The sequence below is a fragment of the Eurypyga helias genome, unplaced genomic scaffold (genome assembly GCF_000690775.1).
Source record: "Eurypyga helias isolate BGI_N326 unplaced genomic scaffold, ASM69077v1 scaffold17007, whole genome shotgun sequence".
Lineage (NCBI taxonomy): Eukaryota > Metazoa > Chordata > Aves > Eurypygiformes > Eurypygidae > Eurypyga > Eurypyga helias.
Window position 1 is genome coordinate 29,399 of NW_010261264.1, and position 25,575 is coordinate 54,973.

The 25,575-nt window shown below is 38.1% G+C and overlaps 1 protein-coding gene across 1 annotated transcript in view; it reads right to left on the reverse strand.

The window, feature by feature from the left end:
• Positions 1-25,575, reverse strand: part of CPED1 (cadherin-like and PC-esterase domain containing 1) — a 95,800-nt gene that overhangs the window by 9,865 nt on the left and 60,360 nt on the right. The window contains exons 13-14 of the mRNA XM_010155321.1: positions 13,816-13,933; positions 7,266-7,402 (exon numbers count right to left, since the gene is read on the reverse strand). Of these exons, the coding sequence (XP_010153623.1) occupies positions 7,266-7,402; positions 13,816-13,933 (255 nt within the window). The remainder of the gene's footprint in view (positions 1-7,265; positions 7,403-13,815; positions 13,934-25,575) is intronic.

Below are 25,575 nucleotides of genomic sequence, written 5' to 3' on the forward strand. Positions count from 1 at the left end.
GCTGAAGAGAACATGTAAGCAATGACAAGAGTCCAAAGGGGAAGAGAACTCAGGTTCACTGTGGTTTGCCAATGAAACCATGCATGTAATCAGTTATTACCACAGCCACCTCAACCACAAATCCATATAGAGAAGCATAAATGTAAAACTGGGAGTCAGAAACCTCATAGAGCCATAACACAGTAACAGCCCTGTTCTCTGCACAGCCGTATGCGGCTTCTCCTACCTCCTCTGGCACTCAGGATAGTTGGCACCCTGTAAGTTGGGGTTTTGTTGTTTGGGTTTTTTTTAATTTGATTTGGGGTTTGATGCTTTACCACTTCCACCTGGAAGATTTGATTATGCAAGTAAAATTCAGACTGCACAAGATGACAGGTTTAAGAATACATTTCCACAGATTCTCTTAGAGATTTTATGCGGTGAAAGCATCTTGGACTCTTCTTATCTGATACATCTCTACTTATCTATTCCCTTTAGGAATGTCACAGTTTTAGGGAATGATTCCAGCTCTCACTATGAACCTACTGTGGTTAAAAATAACCTACAAGAGCGTAACAATTATGGATGCCATCAGACGCACTGTCAGATGAACATACACTGATTTGGTGGCATGGCCAAGAATGGGCATGACAATGACTTGAACTTCCCATGCCTTGTCATTGTGGGCTGCAGAGAAGCCCTTGATAGTTACGTAGTATAGCAAACAAAACAAGCACTGAGTGCATAGAGGCTCTTTCACATCCTGTCCTGGACCTCTCAAAGCTGCTTCATAGAGTAAATTCTTAAAACAGCTGCTGGTCTTGCTTGTACTGCACAAGCACATCTCTCACATGCAAGATTTCCAATTCTTTTCACATTGTGTGAGGAGAAACCTGTTTAAACCAAGCATAACACGACTCATAGAAATCAAAGATCCTTGGATCCTTGGAAGGAGTGGTTGGGTTTTCTCTCTTTCACATGCACACAATTATTTCAAGTTAGGAAGACACTCCATGCTTACAATATGTCCTAAATCTAAAGTATGTTAATTTGGGGTATTAAACAATAATTCTTTTAACTTGCAAAATCTTGCAATCTCTCCAGTCTGTCTATATCCATGTCTCTGTAATCTCCATTTCACAAATCCATCACTGTGGTATCAAGATGTATATCTATCTAGAAAGCAGTTCTCAGATATTAGCAGGCAAGGATATCATTAACTTGCATGTGGGTGAGAACATTTCTGTAAAAACACAACACATCATTAGCAGAATAACAAACAGGCTCTACTGGGTTACATGCATAGAACAGTTGGTAGAACATGCTAGATTGTTTCTATTCTAATAACATATGATACCATTTTGTTATCATGGCACATGGGGATTTCTAATTGCAAATGAGCATGTTCAGCTATTAATTACACTGATTTGGCAGATGTGGCATTTTTATCTCACTCTTCATTCTACTGTGATTCTGATAGACATTTTCTCCTTCTAACTATTGGCTCTAATCTCACCTACCACTGATTTCAAACAGCAGAATAACACCCTTCATGGGAAAAAAAAAAGGAGAGAAGAATTATGGCCAAAGCCAAAACAAGTGTCTTGTTTTCCCAACACTTTGCATTCTCTAGCAATTTAATGTCTCAAGTGTCATTCTAGAGATTTCCAAAGCCACAAATATTGAAGAACATCAAAGACTGTTTGACTCATCAATTATTTCCCTGTTTTGTTTTTGTTATGGCAAAATTAGAGTAAAACAACCCCTTTCCCCATCCCACCCCCCCACCCCCAACCACACACACACTCTATTTACACTATTAAATATTTTAGCACTGTAGTGCTTTACTGTTGACTGGAATGAAGAAAATCTGTTTAATTTAAATTCCAGCTACATCATTCACAGTGAAACCACAGCACTGTTGAAAGACATGTCATTAAAACTGGGACCGCAGTATGTAAAACCTACAGTCCCTGTCCTCTAGTCCTGATAGACAGCTTTGAAGTCTGCTGGCAGTTGTCACAGGAGGGTGTCAGCAATCACACTCTGGAGACTGTATGTGCTGGGATATTGAAGGGAATGCTCTCCCATAAGTCCAGAGAAGATCGCAGATAGGAAGATAGGTGTGCATTCCTTGTAATCCAATGCATCCCAGGCTGGTGGATGTATAGCACATCACCAGCAAATCTGCACACACAGAGCATCCATTAAGACCTTCTCTGCATCCAACAATCTGCTTCTAACTATTGGCTCAACCATGCTGTGAGATGTGTAAATCCTAGAAAAATAAACAAACTCTTCTTTTTCTTCTCCCTACAAAGGTCAAGGTGGAAGATGAAGACATTTGTAGGTAATCCTACCTGCCCTCCAACTGCCCTTGTGCAGAGCTGGCCAAGCACATTTTGTTGTGTTATGCAGGCCATCAGAAAGCATTTTTCAAAGTCTGTGTTTGCAAGTCAGCTTCATTTTCAGCAAATGCTTGCAAGACTCAAGGGCTAAAATAAGTGGTGTTTTTCTTCCAGGAAGAAAACTTATGTCTGTCAACTAACCCAAGAGCTTTGATGAATTAGAATAATCATTCAATGTAATTGAATGTGTGGTAGCTATGGCCACATTTATTTCCATACAGTTGCATGAAGTTACTGTAGTTGTGTGCACTATGTGGTATTTAATATGATTTGAACCAAGAGCTCTAGGGATGATTCTGTATTTAGCTTTATGACAATAACGAGCATAATGATGGCTCAGGTGTGTAGAATATGTCATATCTCATTTTCTTTATAGTCTGGCACAAGGCTTAGTCATGTACTGTTCAGGTCAACGGGGCATTTGTCTGCAGGATGACTAAAGGATCAGACATACATAAGGTTATAATTTTACCAGACAAAGAACAACACTTTCACAGAGACAGATGTTTTCTGTGTCTTCCGTTGCAAATGTTTTGTGTGAAAAATTCCATTATAGCTTAAAGGCTTTAAAAGATTGTGTAAGCATAGTGGAATTCACTTCTAACCAGACCTGTAATTATAAATTAACCACACTTAGGAAATTTAAACACCTGTAAGTCCAAAACACTACTTAACTCTAAAATATTAAGAAATTATAAGTTAAAACTCCTGTTTTAACAGCTGAATTTTAAGTACTTTAGCAAATATTGCCTTTTCATATTTCCTGTTCTTAATTACACATGACTCAATGGTACTTTAGTGTAAGACCAAATTCTGAGTAGTATTTCTCAATGATAAACAAAATACATATCCCCCCAGCTATTGAGGCCAGATTTCTATATGCTGCTAATTGGATAAATAATTACCTGTTAGGACCCCTTTTCCTTCATGCATATTTAAAGTTCTTGTACTAAAATCAAAGCATCATGTCTTTGTGGAATTGTATAAATTTTACAGCAAAAAAAAATCATTAACTGCAGCTACAGAGGACTTTGTTGAGCCAATATAATACAGATATAACATTTTTATTATGATTCCCTATTACTTTGATTCAGTTAGGACATTCATGTGGAGTTCCCTAATAACAACACGGTCTGCATCGTTAGCCTCAGTCAGAGTTTAAAGTGGGGGAGAACGAAGACTGCAGATATTAAAAGTAGAGTGAATGAAAATCTGCTCAGCCAGAATCACCTTAGTCTCAACACTTCAAAATATTCCTGTTTATTGTGTCTGAAATGCAGACATATGGCTGACTAGCCTTGCTAACACATCATAAAGCAAGAGAAGGCCTCATGAACTGTTTTTGTGGTAGTGTATCCTTTCCCATGTCTCTACCAATCAGTGTTATTGTTTCCCCACAGGTGGTCTTATGTTTTTATGAAACAGAAACAACTTAGCTCAAACAGAGTTTTATATGCACACAAACTAAAACAGCAGTTAATGATGATGTCAAATCAATTGGAAGTCATATCCTGGGAAAAATGAATTTCTGTTATAGAGAAAGTAGATTATAATTTTAGAGATGAGCTCTGAAAAACAAATCAATTTTAATATAAGACATGAAAGTAGTCTGGAGTTAGAAAACAAATTAGAAAGCATTTTTGAAGACTTATTTATGATGCAGATAGGAAAGAAGTGCTCTGTTTGGGTGTCCATAAACATATTTCAGAAACATTGACAAATACATAAAAGAAATTAATGAGCAAGAGACACAGCTGAATGCTGTATTTTACTATCATTCTATGAAGCGTGAGAAAACCAGAATGATTACACTAAAAGATACAGTTGATTTTAAATGTGCTGCATTTCATCCAAAAAGAACGTTCACTTTACGTCCTATTTCATCAGTTGCTGAAGTGCACCCAGATCAGGGACACAGCACAGCAGTGGTTAACTCATTGTATGCTTCCCTTCACATGCATTAAACATAGAAATACAAGAAGGCTTTTTTGTTTGTTTGGTTGCTGTAATTTTTTAATATAAAATTAACAAGGGAGCATAAGAAAACAGCCTGCAGTCACCCTGGTTGTAATTTGACAGTGACATAGAGATTAACACCTCCTATTTAAAAGAAAAAACATAATAACAGTCACTTATGTTGTTAATATCTTATCATGATGTTTTTAATTGTAACAAGTAAAGTCAGCAGATCACAATCCTGAAACCAAATCATATTTTTTCCAGGACAAAAATCAGAGACTTTAGCTTAGTGAATCACAAAAGTTGCTACTTGCTTTACCTGTGATTCCTGGTGTAACCCTGCATGACTGAAGGTATTTAAGAAGGTATTCAGAAGTGAAACTCAGTCATAGAGGGCTGCTGTGTTTTGACGGAAGGTATGACGTCATTTGTCCCAAGGACACTACAGACATACCTGTCTTGGCTTCCCTGAGGAAGGATTGGTAATTATGTGGGATGTATGGAGGTTTTATTGCCTTAGTTCAGAATAAACTTTGAGCAAGAATTCAGATGTAGATCATGATACATGACTCCTTTGTAAAGGATTTTGAACGTCAGAGACCAAAGTTCCTCAAGCTGAATATTCAGAATGTGATGGCATACTAAAAATCTCTAGAATATAGAGGCACACAGGTTAGTTGAGCCCATTTTGACAAGTGGACACATGAGTAAGTACTGTTGTTCTTAGCTAAATTCAGCAAATACATAAATATAAACCATACAGCATTCTGGATCATCTCAGTGTCCTCACCTGGGCTGACAATTTTTGCCCTTGTGTTTTGCACTCATCCTTCTTCCCCCCCCCCCCCCCAATCTATTTACATTCCAGTATTGAAACCTGCTTATTTTATTATGGAAACTATGACGTTGTTAGTTTGAGAAGTCAGTGATCCTTTTAATGTTTAAAGACAAGGTGTATAATGGTTTGAAACAAATATCACAAATTAGGAAATATAATTATTTATAGATGTTTACTAAAATCTCTTGTGTAATAAAAATATATTTGTTCACAAGCATTGTATCTTGCTGGCCACTCAATAGGACCCTTATAAAAGACCCAGGTTGTTTAAACATATATAATAGCACACAATATAACTAACAACTGGCAAAAGCCTCTTTCAGTGAGCACCTGAAAATAAATACTTTTTCTAGTACATTATTTAGACTCTGTAAATTAATTCTGAAGTTTGTCTTAATCACAGGCAGAATCAGGACCTTATCATCCAAACAGAGGATAACTTTTACTCATCTGACTTAAGCATGAAGAAAGTCTCTCTTAGTTCTTAAGTTCTACTGACACAAGGGGGTTGGTCCAGGCTCTACATTTATTTGGTGAAAGAAGCGGAAATGTTTCAAATGGCACGGAAAGTTACAACTACTGGAAAGTGATACAACGTCAGAGGGAAAGATACAGGAGAAATACCAAAAGGGGAACATGCATCTGAGTGGTGACTTTAAAAGAATAAACTAGCTAAATGGACATCTACACGAAGGTAACAGGAGTGAATCAGCAGATTTCTAGAGAGCAGTGAAGGTTATCAGGTAGCGATGGAGGACTTTTGCTAAAGATGCAGAATGGGAAACGAGTGCAATTAGTTTTAAAGAGGTTTTTCTCTCATGGTGGTAATGTAAATCACATAGGATCTGGCTCTCGTCTGACTCTAGAATAGATCAGTGACCTCAGAGAGTCAGAACATGGTGGAATCAAGCTCACAAACATTCATTTCATAAACTTGGTTTTAATGGACCCTTGACAAATGCTGTCCTGTTTTTGACACTGGTGAATGTGAGTGGTTTGAGTCAGGAGGTGGGAATGTCAGCATAATCCTCCCAACAATACCTTGGCAATCCAATTCCATAGTGGCATATTGTTCCTCTGCTATTCTTCAATTGTTTGCTGATTGAAGCAGCCTGATGTCTAGGGAGATTAAAGACCAAAGCAAAGCTACCAAATTCTTCCATTTTATTTTGCTGCGGTCAGTCCAGAAGTGCTTGTTTTGTACACAAGGAGCAAATAAAGCTTCTCCCTGTCATATAAACCTACTTTTTTTTTCGAAAAGTATGTTAGGAGAAGCCCACAGCTCTATAGTAATAGAGAAAACCACATGCAGAAATAAAGCCAAATGGTAGTGAAGGACTTTGTTCAGGACAAGAAATGACCAGAAAAGGAGGAAGTGTTAATTGAAAGACTTATTTTTGCATTTGTCTATACAGAAATGCTCTTGGCCTTTATCAAAATGCCACTTTTAGTTACTATTTTCTTACCTAGACAATACACTATAAAAATCTTTATAACAATTAATTACTTACTTTCTGGATACTTGTATCCTCAGTAAGGTACCTGAGCCTCAGATCAGAGCTCTCTTTCAACACTTTTACAGTCATAGCATGCTTATTAAGGAGACCTGGTATTTCCAAGCAATCACCTTAGAAGCTTCACTACAAGAAAAGAATGTGCAAGAAGACTTGGTAAGATTAGTGTGCACAAGCGGTGCCATGCATTAGGTATGCAGCAGAAGAAACACAACTTGCAAGTCTGGTGTAAGACAAAATATGACAACAGTGCAAATCTATCCTCCACAAAACATCCTTATATACTCACTGCAGATCTAACCGGTAACCGTGTACACTGTACGTTTTGAAACTCCACTGATGACACCTAAACTTCCATGAGAAATGGCAGCAGACAACTGTGCCTGCATATGAGGCTAAATTATAGATAACTTGATTTTCATCCCTGTGGGTTTTCCATCTGAAACTTTTTCCAGTAACAAGAAGGGATTTTTCTTGCAGATCAATCATAAAATTGTTTTTACAGCTTCGGGACACTAAATATCCAAGTAAATAAAAATGAGTGAGAATGTAAAAACTGTTACCTACCCTTCTGCCCTCCACACAGCGCTGGAGCTCAGGCTTGGCTAGCACAGAGTATCGGCAGCCATGGGGCTGCCACGTTATTTCTCTCCAGTCACAGGTCCTGTTGTCAGAGCAGCTGAGGCAAGGGACAATCCACTGCCCTGGAAAACAGCAACAGGATGTCAGCATCTCCTCTGTATTTTATGAGTAGCTTTATTGTACAGCAAGCAAGATATGGGAGTTTCCCCTAAATTAAATGCCCCCCAACCCTTTCAAGAGACTATTTCCTTCCTCTGTGTTATTCCATTTTCATTTAGCTAAAGTGGGAGTTTTACTTTCTCTGAAAGAGCTGCAAATGCTCAAATCTGACAGTTATTTGTGGGTTATTTCTCAGTTCATGTTGCCTTTCTCACAGCATTTTGTCTTTTCTCCACAGAAGAGCTATGAGTAAGGAAAAGGGGTTGAGGATGCTGAATACAAAAGGAAAATATTCACATTCAGAAGTGTCTAAAGACAAGATTCATTCTCATCTACAACTTAACATCTAGAAGTTGGGTGGCTGGATGAAGCTAGACTTTGAGAGCCCCTTTATATCAAAACAAAGCAAGAGAGATGATGACTTTCCCCCCAAAACACTAATTTCTTTAATTTGTGAGAGTTCAGATGGACTGTCCCAGTATATATATACATGTACACATATATATATATCTTAGAAGGTGAAAGTGAGATCAATAACTTATGTGATTTATCAGAGCCTGATCCCTATTTTCAAATATGATTTTGCAGATTAGGAGCATAAAGTGGGATGATCAAAAGTCAGTGGGTTTTAGGTGTCTCTTCCCGAAGGTTGAATGGCTTTGTTATTTTGGTCTTCTAAAGCTATTCATTTCCAAAATCCTACTGTAAGTCTGAGAGACTTAACTTCTGGAGAAAGAAAACTTCTGAGTTGCCTTTATATTCAGATCAATGCAAGAAACAAGCCCATACAATGCACCATTCTGACAAAATCTCCCAGCTTTACGTAGCTCTCCCAGCAAAACCCAGGTCCTTGTGTCTATCTCATGGCCTTGCTAGCACAGCCGGGTTTAAAAAGCAATTGTTTGCAGAGCAGACCTGGCCTTAGAGTTTGTGACCATCGCTGCTACCAGACAGCAGCTCAGCAGCCGGCTGGGTGTGCTTTGCTGTGCATGATAGATTGCTGCTGTGCAAGAAGCCAGAGCAAAAAGCCAAGGCTATAGACATTTGTCAGGCCAGGGACTAAGTGGGAGGCTGAATGAAGCAACACTTTAGGATCCCAGCGACCTTGGGAGAGTCAGCTGCTAGCTCAGGAGCAAGGGAATTTCCAGGGAGGCAGCCTGTGCTTGTACTGCACTGAAGTCCCAAGCGAGTATGTTTTGATGAGTTGCAGGGTGAGTTATCTTAGAAGATAAAGAAGTCCTTCTAAATAAATAACAGCAGCAAGAGTTGTTTGTATGGGAGCCTGCACTGGTACATTGGGGTGGAATATATCCCACAGTGCTATGACCACGCAGCTCCAGCTGCTGTGTAGCCTGTACAGCAGCAGCTACTTCTGCCCCGTGCAGAACATGCTCACCCCACCCTCACCTACACCTGCAGATGATGTGGAGCAAATAATAGCATGCTGAACCCCAAAAACAGCCTGGGCATGGACTTTTCCATGCTGTGGCTCAGTGAGCATAACCCAGCTCCCCTGGCTCCCATGGGTGCAGGTACCCCCTGATGGCAAGCAGCCCAGTTCAGCATGGCCTGAGGGGAAGGAGGGGCACTCAGGTCCACAGTGGTAGGGTGCAAGCAGGCAGACGGGGATGCCCAGTGCTCCTTGCTCATAGGAGTTTCAGTCTTGCATTGTCTGTGTTCTAATCACATAGCTGTTTGTCCGTAAGGACAATGTTCCCCACCCTTCTTATCAGATGAGGACCACATTAAAGTTTGAAATTCGTTAGGAAGAAAAATAACATGGCTGTAACCTGTAATTTTTTGGGGTGAAGCAAGACCCATTTTTACCTGGGCAAGATCCAGTGTAGACTTTTTATCTAGGGGTTAAAATGAATCTTAACCTAAAGGTACAAAGTGGATAACGAGGTTCTGGAGCAGGGAGCGCTCTTTCAGTTGAATATTTTGCTCAGCTGGGAAACTGAGGGCTGAATTCAGACAATTCCTCTTCCATGCAGATTCCAGTGCTGGCCACTGTGTAGCCCTTCCTCACACTGTCTCTCTCTCGGCTTTGAGGTCCCTTGCTCCAGATTGTGGCCTCCTGGCCACCACGGGGGCCAGGCATGCTTTGACCCTCCAAGATTTCTGTCACCACTTGTGGATCTTGCTCTTAGCTCCCTCTTGCACCCATTTTGCAATCTATGGCTAAAGGGTCATTCCCAGCTTCATAGCAGTCGTATGAGGAGACTGAGAAGTGCAAGGTCTCAGGTAACACAGCAATAGGTGCCATGCAAATGCCTTTTATTGCTTTGTGCCTTTTAATTAACACAGCAGGGACAGACCTGTTGGTTGGTTTGAGCTCTGGGCTCAGAGACTACCCCTACTGTTGAGTTCTTCGTAAATGGTCTGAAAGTTAGTTTGAGCAGCAGTTTATGTTTTAAAATTATATGAAAACTGGGCAGTCTTTTTCCTGACATTGCAATTTTTCTTTCAAACCAAATACATAGAAGTTCTGGCAATGTCTACACCATCTGAGATGCCTCATTTTATGGAATTTTCTTCTTAACATCCTATACATTTATGAGCTGATCTGGTTTTAGTTAATAAACTAGAAAAGTAGAACTATACAAACTGAATATTGAGGAACTGAAACATCTGAACAATGAAAGTTTAAACTTTGGCAACTGAAATGATAAGTACCTTTTGAAAAGCTCCTTTCAAATTGTTAGGTTTATATTCAATAACTCCCTAGATGTATTAACAAAAAATAGATTCACTTTTGGCATGTGCTGAAGGTTAGTGGCAAATGTAAAAAATCAGAGAACAAGGCTAAATGGAGATAAATTGATATATAGGAAGGACTGACATTTAATACAAACAGAATAATTGTAGTTTTAATATTTGCATAGAGTTTTAAAATGATGCATGTAAATTTATGCATTTTAGTCCAATTATTATGAACTTTTCTTATTGTAGCTTCACAACAGTTAGTCAGTGCATTCTTAACATTCAAAAATAAGATTGTGTTAAAAGATAAAATGAATCTCATATATAAAAAACTACAATTAATAGTGAAAGACTGCAAACAATAAATATTAGTTTGGAAATTAAGCTTATTTTTCATTGCAATTATACGTTGCTTTTTCCCCATTTATATGAGGTAGCAACACACAATGCAGCTTTCAGCACCATTTCAATCACCCTGTGTTTTGTGGTGCTTCAGCTAAGAGTTACCATCGGTTCTACCAGGCAAGGGAAAGTTTACCTACAATTCAGTGAAAGAAGCAGGAAAGAGAGAGCTGCTCTTAGTTTATTCACAAATTAAAAATTGGTAGAACCAAAGTTTTATGAAAGCCTCTAGGTAGGAGGTTTCCACAGGAAGAGTGAAATTAAACTGGATTTTTGGCTCACTAAAGCAGTTCATCTGTTGCACACGTAAATCTTCTGCTTAAGATATTAGATTAAACATTGCCAGTACTCCCAAAAACTGCTCTCCTAAAAAGGCATGAAAAGAAATATATTTTTAAAATTATTTGATAGAAACGTTTATCTTGTATTTAAAAATACTCAGCCTAAACTTAAGTTTTAACCAATAAAGGCTGCACACCTAATTTGATGGTTTTATTTCTTATTTCAGCAGCTTTTATTTTTATTCAACATTTCCCACTGTCATAGCCACAAATACACATATTTTGCTTTCAAGATCAAAATCAAAGTTTTTCTATAGCGCTGAACAATTATCCGTATAAAAAGAAAAATATATTCTAAACTGACAACTCCAAATTTAATTATTTAATGTAAACTTATAGTTCATTGATTTATGACTAGTTTACTTTTGTATTTAGTGTCTGTTTGGATCTTAAGACTTTTAAAAAACTTCTTCTCCATGAATAGGGTGTAACAGTATTCTTTTTCTTTTGCTTTTAGCTGCATTTATGAAAAACAAAGATAAAATTCTTTTTAAAAGGACACGATTTTGATGCTACAGAATAAATGGCCTTAGGCCTATAGACATGTCCAAACTGAAATTTACTTCTTGCAACCAATGGAGACAGTCATTTGGTTGAACATCAGTTTATGTCTCTGCTGGACACAAATCCAGATAGATGTTGAATGCAAAGAAATAGCTGGTACAGAATTATGTTAAACTGCATACAGTTGTAGAAAGTGTGGAAAATAGGATACAAATAAAACATATGTGTCACAGCAGTGAGGCAGAACGTTAGAAGAGAAGGTCTGATCTCTTACACACCAGATTTTGTAATTGTCTGCAAACCAAATTTCCACAGACTGCAGCAGCCTGATTCACCTGCAGGAATTTAGAACAACTTGGGGCTCTCATGGTCTCTATCAATTGCTTACTGGCTTCGGTGTTATGGATCATACAGCAATACTGAACAAAGAGCTCATTTTCCTACAATAGCCCGGTTCAAACCCCATTGAATCAAAAAAAGGAGAAAGAAATGGTGTACATTAAGTGCATATTTGATAAGATGCTGAGCTTCCTCCAAAGAATACTGCCATGGTGACTAGGACAGGAGGAAGCCAGTTCTGTCTTTGGTTAGACCCTGAACTACTGTCTCTGCACTGCATCAAAGGATGAGAAACAAGGCACCACATCCTGCTTGTGCTGAAGTGCAAAGCGGACTTCCAAGTGTTACCATTAAGGTTTCATCTCTAGCTCTGCTGCTCTGCCTCAGCCCATGTCTGCACAAACACAGGCTTTTGCCAGCATAGATACATTTTGCTGCGACAGTACCTCAGTATCCCTACGCAGCTAAGCTGTTCCCTGGCCTAAGAACAGTGCATGGCGCTGCCTTACTTGAGTTGTCTCCTGAGAAGAAACAACTTTGCTTGGCTTCTCTGAAAATTTAACTTACTTAAGTAAAAGAGCTGCTTTAGCTGGGAATTTTCAATTGCTCCCATATGTGTTGGGAGAATGTTCACTGCCAGGACTGGGATATCATTTGGTTGTTACAAATTTGGAATGGTTTTCCACAAAAAGCCATGCTTTCCAGTTCCAGTTGGAAGTTGTGACGTACGTTAAAACTATATAGCTGCTTGTTGCCAGATACTGCAAACACCAGTTCTAGGCTCATTAGACACCTCTTGGCAATCTTTGCTTTATAAACAGAAATTATCCTTCCCTGTTTAATATACTTGTCCTTTGAGACTACATCTACTGAAATTTGTTTCCATTTTAATTGTCTATATTTTTCACAGTAAGACTGTAAAAGGTGTTCTATATATAGCTTGTTTTAGCTAGATGCAATATTCAAAAGCAGCATGTTATAATATATCAGGAGAAACAGATTGTCTGCCCCAGAAGGACTCTGCTGTGGATTTGGTTTGGGCTTTCTAGTCAGGAACTTTATGTCCAGATATAGTAGCATGTGACAGGTTGTGCTTCGTTATGATTCACAACTTGCTGTGTGATTAAAGCATGATGCTAGGTACAACAGTGTCTCCTTTGTGCATTCCCTTCATGTGACACAAAATTGATATATGCCTCTGTTTCACATGAAGTAATGCAGTCAGGTGGTTCCCACATTCTTTTTACTTTGTATTGATTATTCCATGAGTTCCTGCAAATTTACTGCTGTGAAAAGCTGTTCCTATCTATGGTAAGATAAAAACACAGTTGTGTTAGTAGACCATGTAGGAGTGTTGGGTTATTTTTCATTTGCCTGATAAAGAATTGAACAAAATTACTTATTGTCTAATCCAGCAACAATTTAAGCTATGAATAAGACTGCATACCTGAGTAGTCCTGTGGATTACTCACATTTGTTCAAGTAGACTCGCATAAATCTTCATGCAGCTGTGACCTAAACGTGAATCTGTGGTAATCTGAGTTCTCACTAAACCAAAGAGATGTCTTGATTGCACTGGCTATTGTATAATGTTTGATTTGTCCATCTTGTTTTTTTAAGGTTCCAATATATGTAAAACCACATACTTTACTTTGAATATTGTAATTGAAACTGTAAATTGTTTTTGTCTTTCCAATACAGAAGTGGACATATAAAATTCAAATGGATCAGAATGCTGCATTCTTTTTCTGTAGCTAATTTTTATTTTGAGTAAATAATCTATTCAATTTAGAATAAAGCACTTTTGTTTAGAATGGTTTTGATGGAAATATTTAAATGCATTTTAAAATCTACATGACAGTAACACAAGCAGTGGCAGAACACTGATAAGAAACTTATTAAACAGAAAAAATGTTACATAAATTAATTACCCTGATTTTAAAAATCTGTAACTGTTACAAAGGATTAGTTAAATTTATTGTGCAAAGGTTTGAGCATGTCCATAGAATAGAGGAAACATTGTTTCCAGTTTTACTTTGATTAGGTGCATGAGTTAATTTTTAGAAGAAAGAATATTAAGTACAAACCTTTTGTGTCTCCAGCTTCACAGGTCTTAAACATTGTCTGTGAAATTGCTGAGAGGTATTCATGAGACAGAGGCTGCAAGCCACACGACTCCTCTGGGCGAATTCGAGAACCACAGTCCTGAATTAAAATGAAATCTGTGAAAATGACAGCACTACACCCATCCATATGACTTTGAAATCCTCTTCAAGGACATTTAAAGAGGAAAAAAATTATTTGGGTTTGGCTCTGCAATTCATTCATTCTTTACTCTTCAATATATATCTTTAATATGAAATTTAGAATCCTTTTTCCATTCATAAAATGGAATAAATTATTGAAATCCACAGTAAATGTACAAGATAACTACATTTGATGAAGGTGTAAGAAATTTCATTAAGAAAAACATATATACCATTCATGAAATGTCTATTGTCTCTAGTTATGGTAAAATTCTACCTATTTGCCCTTAGAATTCTTCATGCATATCTGCAGTCATACGAAATACATTTCTGTGATGAAATGTTGATTTCTATGTTTATTTTCTAAAATGATATTAAAATCAACTTGGCAACTGTCATGTAATATCATTTACTGTTTCCATGAAATTATGCTACATGCTATGCCTAAATTGAACTGATGAGCAAATGCAATGATGTCCTGATATTGTCAAGATGAAACTTGACAGTAGCATATTTGCCACTGATACAGAGAGAGATATGAATCCATCCTGGAATTTAGTAAATACTAATGTGTCTTAATTATGCAAGAAAAAAATAAAAATTAAATAGTTGTCTAACAATTATTCTGATCTCATTAAAATCCATGGTGGGGAAAAAAAAGCTTAAAAAAAAATCTCCTCACTGACTTCAAAGGGTGAAGCTCATTTTTGTGCACAAAAATCAGAGAAATGGTGGATATGCGTGGACCTTTTTGTCCTGTTCTCTGCTTAATGTTCTGTAACTAGGGAAAGCTGTTATGACAAAATAAATGGCATCGTGTCTTCTAGTGTTAAACTGTGATGTTGTCTTGGAGCCTCTGGGTCTGGACACACTGTACAGCTATTTGACAGTATTACTTCAACTAACATAATCACCAGAAAGCTCCTACCTTGCAGTAAGCCAATTTGCACAGGAATTCACAAGAAAGCCTGAAATTCCTGAATGTGCTGCCATTGCTGTCAACAAAGTGCCATAAAATAACTTAACAGGGATTTTCTTGTTCATACCTCTGCCCAGGGTATGTGTTTAAACAAACAAAAAATGATTCGAATTGCATTCCTTGGACAATATCATTAATGGCATTTTCATGTGGCTGGTTTATTACTGATCACAATCAACATGCAGGCCAAACTACGTCACCGATCCCCTTCGACTTCGTTGTGTCTTCAAAGTGCGCCAACCATGATTTTTAAGGATGCTTCTTGCGTTTAATATGTAACTCATATCTAAAACTATAGAGTCATGAGAGAAGGTGAATCACGAAACAAGCCTTATTTGTTTCATCTTTGCTTTTGTGGGAGACCAATCCTTTACCACAGTTGACATATTAATTATATAATGTGTGAAACGAAACTGCGGCAGCTACAGATTTACCACAGTTCCACCATCGTACAGCACATTAAGGGCTTTTCTAACTGCCTGAAGATTTTGTAGTTTTCTTCAGGTGCTGCAGTGACATAACATCCCTCTTGGATTGCTCAAAGATGAAACATCTTGTGATCTTAAGTATGTTTACAAAAGATCACTCATGGCAAAGACGAGAGCCAGACATGTAAATTTAAATGATAGCTCTTGCTCTGTGTCTCTTCTCCCTGCAAACCTTCATTTTCAGAAGACATAAAAAGGCCCTTGAAATGTCTGGACTAGAATCAAAAGAAAAATTCCCTTGCATTACTTACATTAGTGCACAGTTAGAATCCAATATCCGTAAGATTGTTTTGGCATTTTACTAGTAAACTTTCTTTTATCTTTACGGAAGATTTTCTGGACACTAACAAACAGAAGAGGAATAAAACCTTTCTCTGTACATTTCGACAGCTTTCAGTCAACATCAGTTGGTACTTAGAGCGTGAACATTTCTGGAGTCCATCTGCTGTGTGAAATGAGAATTGGTTCTCTTCAGATCACACTACAATAAACTTGTTCTTCATGATGTTTTAGCCTTTAAGAGTTCGCATGGATTTTTGAGCCTGCTACTTCACAGTTTTCTCAAATTATTAATTTGAAGTTATTAATGCAAATTTTATTTCACTTATTTATAATCTAGGCGCCTGATTTAATAAGAATTTTGTTTGGTTTGTTTAGCTCAGCTTTCTGTGATGTCACTATTTCCTCTCAACTATATACTTAGACATACACATATTTATATACATATGCATACATAGTTTCACTCAGGTGTACATAAATATTTTTTAAATACCAGTTTTAAAATCATATTTATGTGTGAGAGAGACAGAGTGTGAGAGAGAGATAATCAAAGCATTATAAGGATGATCCATGCTCATGCAGCTAATATCATGAAATGAATGTCATATTGGTAATACCATTGTAATGGAAATTGTGCTTTAGATTAAGATATTGAAATTAACTACTAATGGATTTTTAATTGCTGTTGTACCTTTTTACCACCTCAACCTTAACGAAAGAATGCTTAGTCTGAAATTGCAGGAATTGCCTACAGATTAACCCCATAAACTTCCACCAAACTGTAAGCAGTTAAAAGAAGAGAAGGTAAGAAGCCCATGACTTTCCTGGGAAAAGTCATATCGAAGAAGGACAAATTGTCCATCTGTGTTTGTTTGAATGGTCAGTGCCCCAGCAGTGACAAAGAACCATGTAATAAAAATAATGTCACTTTTAGCATCTACAGCTGCTGCTACCTGTCAGCTCAAAAAGGCATTGTAAAATAGGATGGTATGATTTTCAGAATTTTTCTGGCATAACCCAACTCTGTCCATTCAAAGCTGTTGCTAAAACTATCATTTTCAGTGAAAGGAGACTTATGCTAATGAACTGAGTGCTTTGGAAACTCCCACCCAGGATGCCTGTATCTAGGCTGCACACTCAGCGCTCTCAGTAAAACTCCTTAATACAATTCCATTTGTATTAAAACCTCTAGTGATCAATGGGAATGGTGGGCTCAGCACTGCAAAAAACAGGTAATTTCTACTTGGTTACTCACATCTGAAATTGCACCTAGCCCAAATCACTGAAGAGTACCCCTACCAGACTAATAAAGGACCAGCGTATCAGAATGTTCTAAACTAAACAAGAGAAATATAACTAAGCTCACAGGAATTGATTTTAGAATTGCCTACAACCAACATGCAGCCAAAATCCTGCATCTTTTTAATATCCAGAGCCCACACATGTCTGGAAACTGGTGGATGAGATAAAGCTCATCCATTAGGTCTTGGCAAAGAAGGGAGGAGACCTCTCCATCCACTGAGCTGCAGTGGATGGAGAGATCCGCCCTGCAGTCCTTTGGCCAGCATTGCCCATCAGCCTTGCAGGTCACCCAGCCACCTCCCCTGAGGCACTGCAGTCCTGTCTCATCTTATGATGCTGCCGAGGCTGCCTTCTTTCTTTTGACTGTTTACATTTTAGACATGACAGAACAAAGCTTCCCGTTAAAGAGGTAATTTTGAATGCTTTTCTGTTGGCCTTTGTAGGCTCGCTGACTTAATTTTATTTGATCTGGTTCTATTTAAGCTGAACCAAGTTTCTTGTGAAATCCTTTCATGTCTCTTTAGTCCATCTTTTTCTACTATTTTACACATAACTAAAACTGGATGAAAAGTGATTAAAAATGATGTTATGGAAGGAATTCTAATAAAATTAGTCAAAGAGTGAGCTCATGAAATAGTGAAATTGTATCTTATTGCTGGGGAATAAATTGTGAGCAGATGGATTAGTTTCACTCTATCAACTTTATTAATTTGGCAGTAATAAATGAAGGAACAGTTGGCATATTGACGTCTATTCAACCATCTCCCTCTGTCCAGCAGCATTATCTAGTGATAGATTAACCTCCAAAGATTCAGAGGTGCAGGCTGGTTCAGTTCAATATCCAAATTAACTAGATTGAAGTGTAACTCCTGGGTGTACAAAATAGGTCTAGAAAGCTCTCACAAGGAGAGAGGCAGTCTCCAAAGAAATTTCAGTTCACTACTGCTTTTGGCTGGGAAACAATGAGTATTATTATTCATCAAGCACTGCCTAAGACACAGATGAAGACATTGCCTACATCAAAAGACAAAAAAATCCATTAAATAGAGAATATAGGATTAATGGGTTGAACTGATGGAGTGTCTGTTGCAGCTATGTTTTAAAGGAAAGAAACTGCCACCACTGCATTTTGAACGGAACCTAATGTGTTCCATCTGCAAAAATGGGATAATATTTCCCCAATGACCCCAAAGGCACTGTCACAAAAAACACATTAAAAGACTGTGAGATCTTCAGTTCCACAGGGATGTGGTACGGGCTATAAAAACACTTTAGAAGTGTTTAGTCTGGGCACTCACAGGGTTGGAATGCACAATGCACAGACATCAGCAGGAGACTGGAAATTATATGAAAAGCCAGGATACTGGCCATATTGTCAAGGCATGGTGGACACATCAGAGAAGAGTTTGAAATGAGGACAAAGTGCAGCCATCAGTCTATATTGCTTTCAAGTCCTTACTACGGCTATTTATGTTGTTGCTATAATTATTATTAGTTTTTCTTAAGAATACAAGCATATCATGGATTGCAGGATTTTTCTCTTTCAGTCACAAATGTCTGCATAGAAATCTTTTTTAGGGAAGAATGTCATATCTACACAATATCTTTACTATTTTCTAAAGAGCTTTTGAAAAATCTCAGTAGGTGCCTCTCTACAGATAGCTGCCTCAAAGCACATACAGATTGGATGGACAAATAAATTTCATCTTGACACTAGAGCAGATGTAAAGTGGCTTTCTCTGCACTGAGAAGTCTAACCTCACAGAAAGCTAATAAAGCATTTTGAGGAAAACCCACTACTTAGAAAGAGAAAATATTGCAAGTTTCACACCACCAATTTAATATCTTTTATTTGTGTGGAAAATGTAAAAGAATCTTTTGACCTATGATGGGTTTTGATTCAATTCCATTTTACATCATGTTTAATATTGCACACAATGTCAGTTAGGTTCTCTATCTGACTTCTGCTCCCAAATAGTCAATACTCAAAAGTTCTGCATTTGTGAACCACGGAACAAAATATATTCACATAAGGGCTAAAAAGCATGGCTCTTAATCTAGGAGAGACTTGTGAATTATGACTCTGAACAACTCAGAGATGCAGCAGAATTAGTAGAAGTAAGACAGCCAAATGTGAAATCCAATTACATTAAGAATAAAATATTTTAAACACAGGTTTTGGAAAATATTTCAAACTCTACCTAAAGAGAATTACAGCTTTGGCTTTTTTTTTTCCCCTAAAATTTGAAGCTAACATTTGCATGGCTTTTTCAACTGCTTTTTCCCAAGCAATAAGAGTGTCAGTTTCCAGTTTGTATGGTTTATAAACTAAAAACACAAAGCAAGGGAAAAAAAAAAGGAATGACAAGAATTTAGTGTTTCTTCCTCCCTCAAAATGAAGATAAAACAGGAACGAGGAATAGCAGATAAAGAAAGGCATTTTGCTATTTTATGTTCTGGTTTGGTGTTTGGTTTTTTGGTTTTGGGTTTTTTTTGGTTTTTTTTTTAGTTTAAGAAGTGAGACATTAATGTTGACCTGGAGACTTTAAGAGATGCATCAGTTTTGGATTTCCACTTAGTTCTCCTTCCCCCCATCTTTTCCCAGTGCAATATCTGCATGTCAATTTACTTGAATTTTGCCAAGTCCACTATCTGAAAACAGAGAATATCTTGGGAAAACTATGTGCTTTGACAGTGCAAGAAGTAAATATTTTATGTGATAACCAAAGGAGTTATGAGGTATTTATGGTTCTCTCTCAGTAAAGTGCCTACATGGCCCTGACTGTTTTCCCTTGTAATCAGGTAAAAAATGTACTGTATTAGCTGGGAAATCCTACAGCCTTGTGGCTTTTTTTAAGGAGCATTCATTTATAACTTTCCAGGCTCAGGGTATATGGCGTTCACCATCCACATTACAGAGATCTATACTGTACACCTTCCCATGTGCACTTGAGCTCTAGCCTTGACCCTTTGATTTTAGACTAAGACCTTTGTATCACAGCCATCATGAACACAGCAGAACTTCTCAGACTGAACAGCTATCACTGCATTCAGAAAGTATGGAAAGGTATGAGAGAAAGAATGAGTTGAAAAGCATCAGTGTTCATTCATGAATTCTGAAATCGAAATACTCTGACAATGAATGTAATGCATTGAAAAAACATGTCAGTCAAGGACTTGGTCCAGTGAGCTAGTAGTTAGTAGCTTCTGGTAAAGCTACTGTTAAAACTGCTATTCAGAGTAAGGAAGGCTTGCAGATTCGTACTCGGAGTTAAGCGTGAACTGTACTGGTAATACTGGTACCAGTATTACTGTTCAGTAGGTACGGAACTCCCTGAGAGAGCACATGGCAATTCAAAGTGGAGGACAGGCTCTCCTGTAGCCCAAAACTGGATGTATAACTTCCAGAGAAAGGCACACTTAAGGTACATTCCTTTCCATATGATTCTCATGGGGAAATACTTCTGACTTCACAATCACTGTGCTGGTTCATGTAGTATCTTATGTTTACAAGCTGAACTCTTCTAGTGCAAATTTAAAAAAGGCTTGAACCCAGACACTGTTTTGCATGTACTTTCTTCCCCAGTTGTATCAGACGTCCTACTAAAACAAAAATTACACCTTTCTCTGCGATCTTTATATCAGTCACGCTCCCTACGCAATGCGTAAGGAGCCTACTTAGTTACACTGCTTGGACACTGCATGTTTCCCTAGGCCTCAGGACGCTTAAATCTCTCTCTTCTCAGCTGACTGTCCTGGAATCTCCTGCATATCTCCTCAATATGAAAAAAGGAATGCAATACTAATTTTATTTTGTTTCAGCAAAATATTCACGATTAATAGCAAGCTGGTGACTGCCAAACTGGATGCCCAAGAGCTAAGTTCTGCAAGTCCAGTTTAATAGGAGCACTGATTTTGCTTCCTTTTATTTCTTCTCATTAAAAAAACACCAAAAAACATTGTGATTTCCTTTCTCAGTCTAAATTGAGCTTAAATTGACCCAAAGGATTGAAAAGGCACTAGTGGTCCATGGATGGACTGCCAGCAAGATTTAGAGATTTGTTTTCTTGGGAAAGTAGACAAAAACAAAGCTAAGGAAATAATAAATAAATGGACTAAATATATTCATTTAAAAAGCCAGGAAAGTTTATTGCTTTATGTTTTGTTGGCTGAAGGGTGAATTAAAATGGTTTTTGTTTACAGAATTGATGCACATGCTGTTTTATACAGAAATTGTTCTCCGTGGCATACCAGGTTTTGGAATACACATCAGAGTCATTCTTGGTCTGGGGAGCATTGAGGAAGCAACTGATACAGGCTCGGAAACACCAAGTGGAAGACTTCTGAAGCTGTTTTCCCAGGCAATGCCAAAAAAACCCAGTGAGTTCCTGCCTTTCATGTAGAGACAGAGTCTACATATGTGTGGAGGCCTCACTCTAATGGAAAGCACGCTTGTATCTGGTGGACAACAGGAGGTATTTCCCTTGGCATATTTACAGTCTGCACTGACGCACATGTTTGAAGAGCCCGAGCACACGGCCAGCTTCGCGCAGCCATGCGCTTTGATGTCAGCTGTCTGTAATGGTGTCCCAGGGAACACACAGGGCCAGATCCTGAGAGCAGTGGTATTGAACACCCGAGTCACTCAAGCCAACTCCCAAGAGCCGAACACCCTCCTCTTCAAAAAGCAGTGAAAGGGCCTATGCTTGCTCTCCAGTGAGAGAGGTACAAATGGATTGTCTGCACTGAAAAGTACCACCCAGGTATAGACAGACAGAAGGACACAGAGGTGTGCCATGGGGCCAGACCTGAGCCTGGGGATGTCCGTTCTGTGGAAGGCCACCTCAGTGACTACTGCTCCTCACCTGAAAGGTGCCAAGAAGAAAAGCAGCATGTAAAACAGAGGTGCGCTGGCTGCAATGCCCCCGTTCTGGGCAGGGATGATCCCGAACACTTTGCACCTTCCCAGCAGCTCAGTGGGAGGCAGGTCATAGCAGCTGGCAGCCCCACTAGCCTGACCCTCCTCTATGCAGGTCAGTTTTTAAAGTGGCTTTTTATGAAGGGCCCATCTCTGATAAAGGGTGCTCTCTGAGGCTTTTCCAGCCAAATATCAGACCCTTCTCTTATTAAGACATTAGGTTGTTTGTTTAAGGGAGTCAAGGGACAGTCAAAGATCTTGAGTGTATTTTTAGAAAGACAGTGTTTACACAAATCATTCTAACTGTAACTAGCAAATATTTTATGAAAAATCTCTTACTGATGTAAAGCTTAGAGTCTTGTTGCATACATAAAGAAATATGAGGGCTAAAGCTGAAAACGTGTAAATGGCACTAGAGAAAGTCTCTGTGCAAAGATGGACAGTGCCTGGATCAGTCTCCATTTCCCACTATAACCCAGATTGAAGCTACTTATATTCAGAAGGTGTTGTATCAGCCTATGGTAGTGCAGAAGGGAAGAATATGACTTTTACTTTATATGTATGAAAGACAGTGAGAGAATGTCAAGATCTAAGAAGTGCTGGTTTGGGTTTTTTTTTCTCCTTTCTTCCTCTTCAGTTAATAGCTTCAGTGAAAATACAATACTTAAAAGGAAATCAGTCAACATCATTTGAGATTAAAGTTTCTTGGACAATGAACACAATGAAGACTGTATCAAACAGAAAAGATAAATGTATTTATAGGCAGTATCTGGTTATCATTTATACTTCCTTTTTACCACACTGTGGCTTACCATGAAAAGAATGAAGTAATGAAAGGCTGATTTGCCTTTGAAAATTAATACATATCACATTCAAAAGAACCTTTGAGTTAGAATATTTTATTTGTTGTCTAATAGCTACGTCCAGTACTAAATTTTACATATCCCCAGATACTCAATTAATATACACAGCTGGGAGACAGGAGTAAGACAGGCAAATTTGTTTTCCTAGAACACCTACAAATCTGGCCATGTAATAATTTATTTTCTAAACTATAATGGGATCAAAATTGTCTCTAATAAATTTGCAGCACACTTGCTGCTATAATCACAGAAGTGAATTTCACGGATTTTTATTAATCATGATCTTTCTCAAAAGATACTGATGAAAGGTTTGCCTTCTGGTGAATAGCAGACTGAAAATGCAGTCTCCTTACAGCTTGATGGCTTACTGAACAGCAGACTGCATGCAGGTAGCTTTCACACATGGACAGAAACAGATTGCATGCAGTTAGTGCCAAATGAGCAGATTGAAGTTACAATTTGCTTTGCTTTCTCCAACAGCCTGCTTGCAGTAATTTACTACTGCATGTTCTTTTCATTCAGCTAAAGTAATCAAGCAGCAACTAGTTGAATAAGGGCCTCCTCATAAAACCCAACTAATTACTTCCAAAAAATTAATAATGTGCTTAGTGCGATGTTTATTCTACTGTATAAAGCTTGATAAGTGATGCTGAGCTGAAGCCTTGTTTGGTCAATACTGAGATCACATTAGCACAGAAATGGAGCAAAGTGGAAATAGAAAAAAAAAAAACCCAAACATAAAAATCAAAATTTAGGCTTCCTCAACAGTGTATTAAGGCAGTTAATTACAGCTTATTAATCACCTAAGTTCCCCTGACCTACACAAATAGTCTCATAAAGCAATATACTCTTCCTAATAGACAGATGTCTGGAAGATTTCTGTGATTCACTTCAGGTCTGGGGAAGCAAAGGGAGGCAGATAAAGCAGCCAGTGCAGCACTACAAACTGAATCAAAGTGACTCAGGTTGATCCCCCTGAAATGTCAGAAGTATGTTCATTTTATTTTTTTTTTCTTGCAAGGACAGAGGCCGCACTTGGATCTGGGCAATGTTCCCAGCCCAGGCAGTGACTCAACCCAAACTCGCCAAGATTCAACACTTCAAAGAAATAACTCTGTATAGAGCTAAGGACTCCTCCACCTTTTGTATGTATTTTGAGTCAGCTTATGAGGTGTTTTGTATTTAACTTTCTTGTGTCCACTAATGAAGTGAATTGCTGTAAATTCAGGTTTCTGAGATGAGGAACAAGTATTTCCTTTGGCAAGGTTGGCACGGATACATTCACATCCCATAGCAAACCTTCCCACATGATAACTCAGGTTGTTTTCTGACTGATAGGATTATTTGATTACAGATATTGCCCCCTGAGCAGCTCTGAAACCATGGATGGAGTATTATCTTATTGTTTCAATATTTTTGCCTAGGCAGATGAACAGTCTAACTGATGGACTGCTCTTGCCCTGCCCATACTCCTAGTTGTTAACCAGCTATTTTTATTCTTCCTACTCTTCCTCAGTAAGATGCTGGAAATCTTGCAACAGGAATTTTACTCAGAGTGATTTCCCAGTAGTCACTCAGCAAAACTCCTACAAATCTTTACCAAACACATTGCCCTGATCCCCTCCAGCATGAGCTCTCATCCATGAGGCAAAGGGCTGCCAGACCTTATTGTGGACAACGGGACTCAGGACCCAGACTTTGCTGTTGCAGAAAACAAAAACATTTCCAGTTCAAATCAGATTTAGAGGGTATACTACAGACAAAAGGACTCAGATAATGGAAGGAATCTACTCCATCAAATATTAGATTACAATATATTATGATATAGCATACATTAGATACCATTATATGCTATATACTGTAATCTATATTAGATAAATGCTAGCATATTAACAAAAGTTAGATTAAGTATTAGTGCAAGGATGTTGTCATCTTGCTTTTATTTCTCTTAATTCCCTCCTTCCACATCCTTTCTATAGCCTTTTTATCATTTGACAACACTATACATTGTATAAACTTCACAGTCTTTTTTTATAGAAACACACAGATTGGGAGTAATCTTGCTGTGCTGATTCTACCACCCTGATCTTTACCCTTCAGTTGCTTATACCTCTTTCTCTCACAAAAATGGCACTTCTGCGTGACAGAATCAAAGGAGAATACTTCTAGAAAAGTATTCATGTTTGATAACCTCTTATTTCTTTTCAATTATTTGTTCATGTTATCAACATCAGAAACACAGTAAGAAAGCTTGCAGGAAGGTCAGAAAGGTGAAAGACAAAAGAGAAGGATAAGGGTTAAACGAACAGTAAAGTGTTTTCTCGGAGCACACAGCTGCCTAGATGTGCCATGTTACAACAACTGAATAGAATTGCCTAGATAGTTGTTTGCAATTGCGGAAAAATATTTGCAAATATTTTGAGATGCCTCTATTTTGCGACACTAAACCTGCCTTCTATTGTGTGGAAAGAATAACATAGCCACACAGAGTTTATGGTGATTAAATAACGTCCTTCTAGGCTGATGAACTTCAGCATCTAGCATTCTGGGCAATAGAAAGGTGTGCAGGTCCAACAAATATCCTCAATGCAGCTATGAAAACCCAGACACACAGAGGCTCCAAATGGCCAAGTTCAATGGTTTGGGGATGACTCCACCTTCTCCTTGTAAAACAGGATAAACCCCCTCACTGTATCAGAGCGCAAAAGCGAAGCTTCCTGTAAATGAGACTTGGAAGTGCTGTAAGGCATTTCTTGTAAAGCAAAAAAGGTG